We start from the raw sequence: 14301 nt of genomic DNA on the forward strand, positions 1-14301 counted from the left end.
CATATTATCATGCTTATAAAAATGCTCTGTCGTCAGTACTGTTATAACTAAGAACCAGGGCCGAATTTACCTATTAGCTAAACAGGCTATATTTTAGAGATCCTGCTTTGTAGGAGGTTTCCAACTCCAGAAAAATTGCATGATTCGTTCCTAGAAAATGAAAAGTAGCAAAGATAAATTTCATTTTAAAATGCTTGAAAACCTTGAACATTTAAAAAAGTTTGGCTACAAACCTTAAATTTTAAAATTTCTATCAAATGGGTGGGGGGAGAGGGGAGAAATGAGAAAATATGTTAAATTCATCTAATTGCTACATCCTGCTTTCAAAATGTATAAATCATGGTTCTTACATTTCTGTTACATATTACTTGAGAAAAATATTTTGTGACACACGTGTTTCATATCTTGCTATTTATTTCATCCCTAATAAGCGAATGCAGTATTTTAGAAATTCTTTTCAACCCCCAACACACAAAGGAAGGGTGTTATAAGTTTGACGTATCTGTGTGTGGCACTCTAGCGGCTAAACGGGTGGACCGATTTTGGAGAAAAAAATTTTTGATCGAAAGGAGAGTTGATTGAGGGTGTTCTTTGCTAGATTGTGTTTTCGGATGACATTAATTAACAAAGATATTAATTAAAAAATCTCTAAAATGTTTTTCGGGGTTTTTTGCAGTGAAAACATATTTAAAAATTTAAATATTTTGTACCAAAATAAATAGTTTTTTTTCCTGTGTCTGATAGAATGTGTTTGGAACTTCCATGTTACATAGAATTCGAATTATAACGCTTTTTAAAGCTGATTTTAAATGCGGCTAAGCCTTTATTCACGCGATCGGTAACCGATTCATTGTTGGCCAACATGGAAAGAAAATGCAATGATTTGAAATTTTTATCCGTTGCCAGTTTCTATTTGTTCACAAATAAAATACTTGTAATTGATTTTTAACAGTACAAGGCTTTTTAAAGGATTTTAAATTTTCCTTCTTGAATCTATATTTGCCGGGGTAATCGGGGATTTTAAAAAATTTTAATTTTTGTCCCACTTGTGTATTGCTTGCTTTTATCTAACTTCTGCATGTTGTCAATCTATTCAGTTAGCTAGGAAAAAAAATACACAATCTCTATTCCTTTTAGTTTTCTAGCCTGCACTACTTGTAATTTAAAAAAAAAAGTTGTTGCAATGAGAAATATATAGCTTATTCTTTCATTTAGTTTTAAAATAGCTGTTTCTTACAAAGTTTGTAAAGCTTAAACTATGCAACCAAGTACTAAAATATCAGAAACTGCAAAGTGCAAGTGAAGTCTTTAACATATTTTTAATTGCTCTAGAGTCCATAAAAATAATTAGACAAGTCTTTCGAGCTCTTAGCAAAGTGTTCCAATTTATTTCTAATGAAGTGTTAAAATTATGAATTGTCCAAATGGACAGTATCATTATGTTACTATATAATTATCTATTTTCTCAATTTGTGCACCATTTATTTTAAAGCATTTTTTACTATTGATCATTTTATATCTAATTCATTGTTGTATTTGTCGGTGAGTTGGAGTTGGAGGGGTGATCAAAAACGAGTTGTACCGAAAGTAATAATGCATAAATAAACTTTTCACCTCCCTCGCTCTTTCTTTCTATCGGCTGCTGACATTGATTTGTCGAGCCAAAACAATTTTTAATTTGTATTATCTTAATTTGCAAAATAGTGTATAACTTTAAAAAAGTTTTGTTTGCCTATTTCCCCCCCCCCCATATTTTTGTAGTTCCAATTACCCCTTATATGACTTCAAAATGCAGAATTTTATGTCTATTTATTAAATTTTTCTCCGGTACCCCACCTACAGGAGAGCCCTTTACTACTCTCATGATACCATTCCCCCCTATTAAGGTCAAACCCAAAAGCTTGAAGTACAACTCTAGTAGAACAAAATGCACTTGAGAAAAAGTAGACGAAATTATATTTTGGGGAGTTGAATAAAACAAAAGGGAAAGAACTTTCCCAGAAAGCGATTTCTTTCTTCCGGAAAAAATTGTCCCCCCCCCCCAAAAAAAAAATATATATATGTGAACATGCACCTGAAAATATTGGCATCCCCCAACTAGTCTTTCCACCGCCCTCTTCGGAGACCCAGCACGGGCCTGTTTGCCGCCCCTGGGATCACCGCCACTGAGTTTGTATGGGACAAAATTCTGGAGCAGTGCAAGGTCCAACGAGGGCTGTTGAGTTGAACTCATGAAGATAAATATCATAATGTAATTGAAAAGTTCCAATTTTGGACTCTTCAAAATTTGTTCCATAACTCGAATTTTTAAAACTGTTTTTGATTGCAAATACCGCATTAAAAATACTTTCACCAAATCAAACTTAAAAGAATCCTCAACCGACCGGCAATAAACGCGTTTTATGATAAAAGAATTCAACAATAATAATAATAATAAAGAGTCGGGAAAAAAAGTTTTCACCTTTTCCCTCAACCCATGTGCACCGAATTTTCCCCTTCTAAATTACGCACCTGCTCTTCCTTCTTTCGTCATGTTCTCTTTCCCCCCGCAAGTTCTCAACCTACCATCTGTGAAAGACCTTGTTCCCAAACCAAGCATGTCATTTTGCATACGTAAAATAGAAAAAAATCCTTCCCTTATTGAAGCATCTGCTATTAAATTCGGAAATAATCTGTGGTTATATCTGATCTGCATGTTCAGAAAATATAATTGGAAAATGATGCTTCATTTTATTCCCCCGTTGATTACACATGTTTGTCCAAGATAATTCAATTAATTGACCTTCCAAAAATACTTCGGTGCACTTCTGCAGAATTTTGGAAGTATCCATGCAATTTTTCTGTCTTATCACCATCGAATTATGAATGAACACTCAGCCTGCCACATTCCCCCAGGATATGATCTCTCTTGCATTTTTGCCAATATTTATAGACATTAAGAATAAGGTTTATTATTATTATTATTATTATTATTTTTAGTGATAAAATTATTCGCATTCAAGTGTATATTCGTGATTTTTTATTATTTTTTTTAAATACTTTCACTTTTTAAACACAACCAGTCAAAATCATTTACATGTCTACCCTAAATAACTTAAGTTCATTCCCATTACTTGCAATGATTGTGTGGAATTTCTTAGTATCAAAATTGATGCAACAGATTATACATATTCGTTTTTTTTTTTAAACACCAGATCATTAAAAAAAAAAAAGCCCCATATGCTCAATACACGAGTGAATAAATTGTTTTTTCAGGTTTTCATTAAAAAGTAGGGGGGGGGGGCAGGTACAGGTGCTAATATGAGCCTAACCTGAACCTAGAAGTGCCATACCCTTGCACTTATGTTACGAGAAAACAATACTATGCATTTTAGAACAGCCAACTGCTTCCACTTTTTAATTAATATCGTCTCATCAGAATTGTATGTACTTTATGCGAATTATCACACATGATTTTTTCAAAACACGGAAAAAAATACGATGAATACAATTCGTGTAAAATGGAGAACTCCTTTATTCAAAGGAGAACCTAAAATTTTATCTGAATATGGAGGACATGTCCTGATAATAGAGACTATTCTGTATCCCTCACTCCACAATTCATTTCTTGTCGCCATTTTTATGGTAGCATTAATTTAGGGTTAGAATTAAAAAGTTAGTTATAATTAAATGATGAATAACTTATCTTCTATTACACATATTCGCGATTGTTTCCCTGATAGTTAATTTCCATATTTGTTCTTTTCTTTTGTTGACTGTCTTAACCAGTGACTACACACAATTTAATCCCACGGATTTATCTCAATTTGATTGAGTTATTAATTATCATTGAATGCTACCAGGTTATGTGTGTGTGGGACCTTAACTACACTTTCATAACCTACTAAAACATTCGAAGAACATACTAATAGTCATTTCTAATGTTACTACTGGAGTTAGCGATTTTTCTGTTCAACCAAAAGCGCGAGTTAAGTTGCAGCCGAAAATGTCTCTTATTCAGGTTTTCTTAATGAGAAACGAAAGTGTTCCTTGTTCGGTCATCTCATGAAAGTCATTTAAGTACAGTCTCGCTTCGTCTTCAAGGTTTGGTTGTTCTGTCCTCCATTTTGCCAGAGCTGCAGCTAACCGCTTCCTCGCTCTCTCTCTCAAATGCATGCGGCAATCCATCCATTTATACATAACGACCTAGACGGGCTCTTTGAATATCAGCTGTAATTCTGGAGTATTTTCCTGCAGATCGATTGCTTAGCTTCGGCTTCGCTCTTCTCACCACCTCCACCCAGTTACTCTCTCTCGCTCTCTCACGCTTTCCCTACTACCAGACATTTGCCTATGCCTGGATATTATTCCCGACGAAATGGCGACGCGAGATTTGGGGCTTCGCCATCCTCCTCGGTAAGATTTGAATTTTCGTTCTTTGTCTCAGCAACCTCAGAATGCCCTATCTTCACCGTCGGAGAGTGCGATTAATAATTGGTGGGACAAATAGACCCTCTAACAAATGGTCATCGAACTGAAATCATTCGTTTTCCAACCTTTCGAATTATTCCCATTACCTGCGATCATTAAGTTATGACGGGGCAATCAAATCGGTTACGCTAAAACGAGCAAAATCATTTCTGGAACCCTCATTCGGCTGTTTCAATGCTTTTATTTATTATACATTAAAAAAGCGCCTGCGCGTGCGTCGAAGTATTTCCTCTCGAGATTTATGTTAAAAATTTAGGAATCGAACAGTTGCGTCAACATTCAGTTGCTTTAAAAAGTTTTTTAAGACACTAAGTCCTTGCTGTCGGTTGCACATAATAATTAAGTTGAGAAAACTCTTATCTGTGTGGAATGAAATAATTTTTCAAAACGTTTTCCAACAAAAAAAATTGGAATGAAACCTCTATCTCTGTTTTTATCATTCTGCAACGTTTCTTTCTGCTGCAAAAAGTAAGAAAATTCGCACTCTGAAACATACTGTCACCAGGGGCGCACCGATCAAATATTTTTGGTTGGGGGGAATTCTCAATTTGCCAAATATAACTCCAAATTTTACCGAATGTTCAAATTTGACCGTGCCCATTTACCTGTATCTGTGACAAGAAGAGCTATCAGACGTCATTGAAAAGGGAGGGGAGGGGGAATGCAATGCAGTTTTAAAATTGGCGGGATTTTTAAGCAAAATTCGCCGAATAAAGAAACTTTCGGGAGGTCCCAGTGACTTCCCATCGGGACGCCCTTGCAGTTACCACTCAACGAGACGGTTTCAGAAAAAGAGAAAGCAAGTTTACAGTTAATCTTGAATTTTAATGATGATTGATGAATTCTCCAATGAATTTTGAGTATAATTCGTGATTGAACAATCTCTTTGATTTGCTCCTGATGCTTTTAGAATAATGACTTTTTGAGCCGTGTCAGTCTTGTTCTCCAATAATGTTTTTAAATTCATCTACGAAATTCCTTTTGCAGCCTTATTTGAAACAACACAGATGTGTAAAATGAAAATTCTTTATTTTTCTTTTGGAAACTCTTAAATACAACACTTACAACGCCTTTTTGACAATAAATTTTAGTATTTTTTTTAAAATATGCTCCCTTAAAACAAAAGTAGAAAATACGTTTCAAAATAAAATTAGGTTAGCGACAATTTGAGTATGAAGAAAAACTTTCTTGTCAAAAAAAAAAAAAAAAAGATTGTAGAAATAATTCCTTAGTTATTAAATTTATAAATAAAGTTTTTTACTGTTGTTATTTAATTTAGAATTATAAAAAAAATAATTAATCTTCCTTTAGAAAGTGGCCCTTCTTTGGAGACGCGGTGGGGGGGGGGGGGGGGGGGCAATAACTTCTTTTAAACTTCTTTTACAATTTCTTGTAAAAGAAGTTTAAAATAACTTTTATAAAATATATTGCCTTATAATAAAACTGAATTATTACACTCGATCTAAAAATTAAAGCGATTTCTAGTACGTTTTTTGAACGCAGGCTTCTATTAAACTGTATTCATACCACCTAATCTTCTTCAATAAAATGGAATTGATGTATTAAATTTGTTTAAGTTTGGGGGGGGGGGGCATAACTCGAAGAAGCTTTCGTTTCCACTGGAAAGATCAACATTGATGATTATCTTATTCCAGTATCCTAATTCCTCATGTTTTTTATTTATTTATTTCTGAGATTGGAAATGATGGTAAGAATAAGACGGAGCTTGTTAGCTCGAAAAAATGTGGAGCCCTAATTAATTGTTAGTTGTTTTAAAGAAAAAAAATGCGAACCTTACACAGTTGTGAAAAAAGAAAAAAAACATTACAAGCATGCTTTAAAGAAGGGATAGGAACCCTGAGGGGGAAAAAAACTGGGGATTATTAACGGATGAAATTAAAGCTACCAAGAATCTCCTTTAGTTTAGCTTACTTGTGCGGTTGACTGATTATTTTGCCCTTACTAATATTTAAGCACGTGACTCTTTGTATCACGTGTTCGTGTCAAAAATCGAACGCTTTTCCAGCGAATAATTTTTGACTAGCATTCATAAAAATCATTTATAAGTTGAAAATTTTCATAAAAATGATTTAAAATATGGAATGTGTTGGGAAAAGACGTAGTATTTAGATGTTCACAATTATTTGTAGCATAGTATTGATTTGAAAAAAAAAAAATAGTGTTTTAAAAATACTACACAACTTTACATTAATAGAAACTTTAAAATGAAAATGTAAAGCAGACCCATCATTTCAAAGTTCTCCGAGGAAGGGGGGGGGGGGGTATACTTTATATTTTTTACACGAAAAAAACCATAAATGCTTCATTACATTATGTTTTTGAAGTGAAAAGTGGCAGCCCCCCCCCACCCCCCTTCTGGTTTCAAAACCGATGAGCGCTAGAGCATCCAAAATTGACATTTGTGCGTTAGTGTGCGTGTGTGGGGGGGGGGGGGGGTGTCATTTGTAGTCTTTTTATGTGCACAAAATACCTCATGTTTTAAAACCAAGGAGTTTTGGGGGGTTGTCCCTCCCCCCCCCCCCTTCATCCTCGCTGCATCTCTGTAATAGACGGCGATGTTTTGCAGGAGAGGACAAGAGATTAGGTGTTTCCTAAACGAATGAAATAAACTAGAAACTAGTATGTTGTAGCCATCACGAAACGTTCTTCTATATCTTTCTTATAATTCTGATCCCTCCACATGCTTGAGGAGGAAGCACTATCCCCCCCCCCCCCAAAAAAAAAAAAAAAAATTACACATGCCAAAACTTGACGACCATCCGAATTCCCGATTTATCTCAAAAGCAAAGCAAAGAATGAGAATTGAAAATTATTTTAATAACCTTGCTTGAAATAGTTACAAACATTTATTTGTTAACAAACACAAGATGGCAACAGTTAAAAAGTTGAAATCTTTTTTCCAACAATTGAAATCACGCGAAATACGCAGACGACGGTTTATTACGATTTATCTTTCTTATTGTTGCATTTATAAAGCTATTTTTATTCACACACACGCACAAAAAAAAAAAAAAAAAAAGTAAAAAAAAAAAATAAAAATAAAAAAAATTAAAAAACATCCCCCCCCCCCCCCACTGGAGCGATTGGCGCCAAAATTGAACCAACACCTGTTTACATATGGATTCACATTTATTCCAAATTTCATCCAAAACGTAGCATTACTTCTTGAGATATGGCATTAAACAATGGAAAAAAAAGAACGTTCAATTCCGCCAAGCCCCCTTTTCAGTTATTGACGCCAAAATAGAATCAGCTCTTATACCCTCTAAGGGCTACTTGTCGATAAATTTTTGTTTGATTCCGTTCATTATTTCTTGAGATACAGCAGTCACAACTGACGACAAAAACGTTCTATAGCTCAACCCCTGTTTGAGCTATTGACACCAAAAATGAATCAGCACCTGTACCTGTTAAGGGCAACATATGAACCAAGTTTTGTTTGATTCCACCAGTTACTTCTTGGGGAATAGCAGGCACCCATAACTCAAGAAACGTCCCGTTGGTCCCACCCCCCTTGAAGGAATTCGCGCCAAAAACCAATGGGCACAAGTTCACATAGGAGCACATATGTGTACCGAATTTCGTTCGATTTTATGTGGTAGTTTTTGCTGTAGAGCGCCCACATAAAACTGGTCACACACAGACAGACAGACATTTTCCACAAATGGTCGAAATGGACTCAGCACACCTCAAAACGTTCGAATCCGTCAAAATTCGAAATTCGAAAATTTGCACGAATCCAATACTTTCTTCTATATATTAGAAAGAAAGTAAAAAAGAGGTAGAACTTTAAATCGTCTACCATATTACAACCAAAAAACGAGAAACCAATTAATAAACAAATGATACCATCAAAAAAAAAAACAATAAAACCATTGAAATATATTTTTCGGTAGTAATAAAATTATTTTGCAGTGAAACATTTTACGGATTATTTTTATCGATCGTTTTCTTTTGCTGTTCGAGAAATAAAAGAGCGACTACTATTTATATTGCAGCTGCTTATCTGGCAGGTGTGCAGCACACCCTTGAAATAGTAATGAATCATTACGCTTGCAAAGAATTTTTAGCATATTTCTGAACAAATAACGCTTCTTCATTCAATCGAAATTATAAACTTACTATCAAAAAACGTTCTTGATGGTTCAAGTAACGAAATTTTGACGTTATTCCGGACCATCTTAAACCCGCTCTTTGCTAAGCGTAATGATTCGGCTTTGGCTGGGCTATGGACAAATTAAACGATTTTATAAACTCATATGCAACATTTTCAAAGGCGCTTTGAAATATATATTTGTATTTTTACTTTCTTCTATATCTTAATATATAAAAATCTTCTGTGCGGACGTTAGTCACCGTAAGGCTTTTAAACGGCTGGACCGATTTTGATCACATTTTTTGTAATTAAGTTGTGGCGACATGGTTTAGAAGCACGATGGATTGAATCGGAAACGTTTTTTTTTTTTTTTTTCAATTAATTAATTTAATCATTGGATGGTTATATCTCCCAAATGATCAATATTTATTTTAACCTATTGTTGAGCGAGAACTGAAATAAATATTTAACCCGTTGCCCAAGGACAATAAGAAAGCCAGCTCTGCTTTTTGTAATGAAATTTCCTACTGTGATATGTCAAATGAGAATAGATAAAACGTAGAGAGAGAGAGAGCGAAGCCTTCACACACACACACATTTTTTGAAAGCAAGGATTTTAGGTCCCGTGATATATTTTTGGGAACTACTTTGATATACCCCCCAAATCGGAAATTTGGCGACTTTTTTTGTTTTTGTTGACACAAAACTTTGTTGCCATAAAACTTTTAAAAAAACTCAAAAAATGGTACAAAATACATGAAAATACTAAATTTGGCAACAGTAAAAACCTAAAAGCTGAAAAAACCTAAATTGGCAACACCAAAATAAGGAACAGCAACCCTAAAATGTCCGTAGGGAATGCCAGCTTTGGCGCGTAATTTTTGGGGGTGTATATCAAAGTTATACCTATTTTTGAAGTAAAGTACTGGAAGATTCACGCAAAACGTGTGTTCTGTCGTCGTAGATGAACCATGTGACCGGAGGCTTTCCTAACCAAATAATCAGAAAAAAGAAAGTACCGTACCTAGCAGCATTTGTTTCTCGGCTCAAATCCTTCTGAGTTTTGGCACCAATGTCAAGAATACTTTAAGGATTATCAAACTAATCAGTACATTGTTAAAGGAAAAGATGATGTAATTTAAAGAAAAAACAAATTTTATTTTCGTCCAGAAAAATTACAACAGTGTAGTTCTGCACACAAAAGACCAGTGCAGTGGCAGATCTTGATCTTTGGTGGAAAGAACAAATCAGGCAATATACGAAGTTTAAAAGTTTTCGTTCAAAAAACCGGACCACTTATTGATTGGAGTTGGCTTCCCTCACTGATCTACTGGGTTACAGTAACGTGGTGGCTAGGCGACTTTGGCTATAAACAATAGAGTTCCGTGATCATTTGTTTACATTTTAAAGCTACTGTTAATGTAATTCATTGTATTTTTTGTTTATTTGGCAAAATATTTCAAATTGCAAAGAGTTGTTTTTCCTTTTTAAAGAGTGTTTAGTCATTTTAGTTGAAGAATGTGTTTGTTTTACATCAGGAGGGTGGGGGGAGGATGGAGAGATGAGTGATTTTCACTTATTCAGAGAACTGTTTTTACCTTTATCATTTTTTTAAAGGATATCCTTTCGATTGTTATATTCTTTTTCATATGAGGGATGTTGCAGCAGGATTTCCCATTTGTTCTAGATGGGTAGTTAGTTTTGGACACTTAATATCTGAGAATGCTTTTTAGCCTTTGAATATGGCTGAAGGAACAAACCATTGTTTTATTCTTCTTCATATGGGGGACGTTGCAGCTGGATTTGCCGTTTGCTTTAGATGGGTAATTAGTTTTTTACCCTTAATATATGAGGACGATTTTTATCCTTTGAGTATGTCTGAAGGTACATAGTTAATAAAACAACTGTTCAATGGGCATTAGATTAATCAAGTTGTAATAAATATCCGCATTCTGACACCAAGCAGCTTAAAACATTTTCTTTTTACTTATTTTTATCGACAAAAAGGTTCAAACACTTGATAGTTTATTGAAATTTTTCAACTTTTCAATCCAAAAGTTTGAACAGAACAACGTCTGTCGGGTCCTCTAGTCTAATATATAGAAGAAAGTATTGGATTCGTGCACATTTTTGAATTTTAACGGACTTGAATGGTTTGAGGTGTGCTGAGTCCATTTCGACCATTTTTTGGAAAATGTGTGTCTGTGTGTGTGTGTGTGTGTGTCCATGTGTGTATTAATCTCAATATTATCTCAATGATTTAAAATTTGTAACTGTTGCCATCTTGTGTTTGTTAACAAATAAGTGTCTGTAATTATTTTAAGCAAGGCTTTATGAATTACTATTGGTACCCCGCACGGCTTTGCCCGTAGTAGAAAATTTAAATTGCATTTGGTTCGTGTGTATATTTACAAATAATGGATGATGGATTTTCTCGCCAATTTGCTATGCTTGCCTGTCTTAGGGTTCCATGTTATGATAATTTGGTAATTTACTTTTCCACATTGTGATAATTTTGCTCGGGAAAATGTTCTTAAAATTGGAATAGAAAAAGATCAAAATCGAATTTTCAAAAAATCGCTTCGAGGTGCATGCCCCCATGCTACAAACTAACTTTGTGCCAAATTTCATGAAAATAGGCTGAACAATCTAGGCGCTATGCGCCTCACAGAGATCCAGACAGAGAGACTTTCAGCTTTATTATTAGTAGTAAATAAAAGATATTAAATTTTAATTTTTTGCTTTGCTTTTAAAATAAATCGGGAATTGGGAAGGTCCTCAAGTTTTGGTGTCTGTAATTTTGTTTTTGTTGGGAATATTGCTTCCTCGTCAAGCATGGGGAGGGATCAGAATTATTAGAAAGATATAGAAGAAAGTTTCGTGATGGCCACAACATACTAGTTTATTCTTTAGTTTTTAAAGTGCTTAGGATAGTGCCTATTCTGAGTTGTTTAGTAGCTGTCATCACTCTGTTTATTTAATTTTTTAGTGCAGTCGCTGTGTTGAAGATTTTAATTTGGTTGCTTATGGATTAGAGACTGTCCACAAATGGTGCCCACGTTTCGAAGGGGGAGGAGGGGGTTCATGAAATTATGATAAGGGGGAAGAAGGTGGTCACAGGAAGTATGACATCATGCATTTTTGTAAATAAAAATAGGTTACAGGGGGGAGGGGAGTCCAAAAAGTTGAAATAAAGTGTGATATTTGTGGATGGTCCCTTAAGGAAATGTTGAATTTTCTTTAAAATTTCAAATGCATAAAAATTTGGGTTGTAATTGTTTTCATGCAATAAAAATTGTGAGGTGCATTTAATTTGGATACACTTGCATTTTGCCGAATTAGTATTTTATGTTACACAAGTGTTTAAAAACATAAACTTATTTATGCTTTTATATTTTAGACCTCGATGGCTGCATTCTTCTGTAGCAGAAATACTTCTAAAAGGTAAGTTGTAATATTAAATAAAAATGTTTGAAATGAAAGAAATAAGATTTTGAGCATACATATGAAAAAATATGTTGTTGGTGTATATGTATTGTATTTATAAGTTCTTTTCTATTATGCAAATTGAGTTTAACTTTTTGAAAAAAATTATTTGACAATAGTTTTTTGGACCAATTTTATTGTTAAAAGATTTTTACAATTAAAAAAAAAAACTTTTTTTTTTCTTTTTTGAAGTATACAAGAGATTTTCCTCTCAAATTTTAACAATTCTTAAAAAGGGAGTGATATAAATTTCAAAAGGTTGAAATGAACATTATTATTATTATTATCATTATTATTATCATTATTACTAGCAGTACAACTAGCAGTTACAAAGCGTAACCATGTAAACATAAAATAAAATAAGTTTAAGAAATTAAATGTAAAATAAGGAACGAAACAATGGATTCAAAAAACGTAATCGTGGAAACGCGAAAATAAAATGGTTGACAACTTGAATAAAAATGACATTTTTCGAAATTGATGTAAAAACGCTTGTAACTTTTTTCCTTTGAAGATAGAAGCTAAGTTTTTCGACCACAGGTCAAGAGAGATCTGGAGTAAAAAATGTCAAAATGTTGCTTTTTCCAATGGTGTCAAAAAGAAAACTGTGGGACAATTCTTTCACTTTTTATTGATAGATTTAAATGAAGAAAGTAGTGCTTAAATTTCAGCTAAGCCTAAAAAAAGTTTGAGCTAAAAACGCAAATTGCTCCCACCATAATTAAGTTAAAGCATTCAAATGAATTGTTTAGAATGCGGAAAATTCTACCCTTTTCAACGATATATAATATTAATATGTGCAAGTAATTTCTCACTCTCATATTCAGGAATTTATGTGAAATTTGGGCCTAAATTGGAATAAAAAAAGAACTATTTATCAGATTTTTTTCAAATTATAGCCTATGTCACTCAGTAAGAAAGCACCTTTCATATAGTGAAGGATTTTTTCAAATAGGTTTAGTGGTTCCAGAGATTATCTCGAACATATAAACACACAAAAATCCGCCCTCTCTCTTTATGATATTAGTACAGATTATTATCATTATCATTATTATTACTATTTTTAAAGAAAAACAGAAAGGTTTATTTTTTGGAATGCAAATCATTAATTAAAAGCTTGTAGATCTATGGTTTGAATTTAAACATTATAGTTAAAAATCTGATTCTAAATTACTATTACCTCACTTTTGCTGTATATTTATAGATTATACTTTTATGTTTCAGGTAAAACTGGAAGGGTGTTATGGATAATGCTGAACAAAGCCCTCGGCCCCCCATCAAAGGGTATTTTTGACACAGCAAGTTTATTAGGTAAGTGTTTTGTATTTTAAATTGCATTAATGTAACTTGATTTGATAACTAACATACTAACAATTTGTAAATGAGTTTTTTTTTTTTTTTTCAACATTTTATCTCTTTTCTTATCCAAAAAAAAAAAAATACATATACATATATATACATATATTAGGGATGCACCGCATATCCGGTAACTATCCGGTATCCGGCCTATCCGGCTGATTTTTTAACTATCCGGAACTATGAGGTATCCGATCCGGCAGGCCACTCCGGATCCGGATATCGGACAGTTTTTTGCAGGATATCCGGGCAGTTATCCGGTAAAAATGTGAGAGATATCCGGGGTTGATGTGGGGTTATCCAGTACGAAAAGGTTTAATTTTGAATTTACTTTTGCGAAAATTCAAGTTAAAGTTTTCACTGTTTCATAAACGTTTTGATGATGCTTTCTCTTTTAATTGCCGCTTCAAAAACGACCATTCCTCTTCAAACCTAGCTTCTGGCATTCCCCCCCCCCCCCCCCCCCCGCGTGCGTCCCCCCTCTCCTTCGTGAATCTGCTGGCGGTATGTTGCCCAATAATTTCTCCCTCCCTCTCTCTGCTTTAACACACTAAAGTGAAAAGTCGACCCTTGAAATGGTTCATATCAAAGCGCTTGAAGTTGCAGTTGCGGCCGTGTTGAAAATTGAAAATTAAAATACAGTCAAGTTCCGACTTGCGAGAGGAATGCATTCCACTACTCCTCTAGCGTAAGTTGAAATTTAGCGTAGTAGAAAAATGTATGAATTCGGATTTTTAGAAAACACACTAAAAAATTTTAGACATTTGTAAACACCTCTCACACTATTTTGAACCATTTCTTAACTATATATTACTGTTTCTTGCATAAAAAAAAGCTGTATTATTCAACATTAAACTCTATTACGATGTACA

At 33.9% G+C, this 14301-nt stretch overlaps 1 protein-coding gene across 1 annotated transcript in view; it reads left to right on the forward strand.

The window, feature by feature from the left end:
* Positions 1-14301, forward strand: part of LOC129229348 (bromodomain adjacent to zinc finger domain protein 2B-like) — a 141942-nt gene that overhangs the window by 64679 nt on the left and 62962 nt on the right. Inside the window, exons 2-3 of the mRNA XM_054863638.1 lie at positions 11988-12031; positions 13298-13384. Of these exons, the coding sequence (XP_054719613.1) occupies positions 13324-13384 (61 nt within the window). The 5' untranslated portion in view covers positions 11988-12031; positions 13298-13323. The remainder of the gene's footprint in view (positions 1-11987; positions 12032-13297; positions 13385-14301) is intronic.

Source organism: Uloborus diversus, chromosome 9 (assembly GCF_026930045.1).
Source record: "Uloborus diversus isolate 005 chromosome 9, Udiv.v.3.1, whole genome shotgun sequence".
NCBI lineage: Eukaryota > Metazoa > Arthropoda > Arachnida > Araneae > Uloboridae > Uloborus > Uloborus diversus.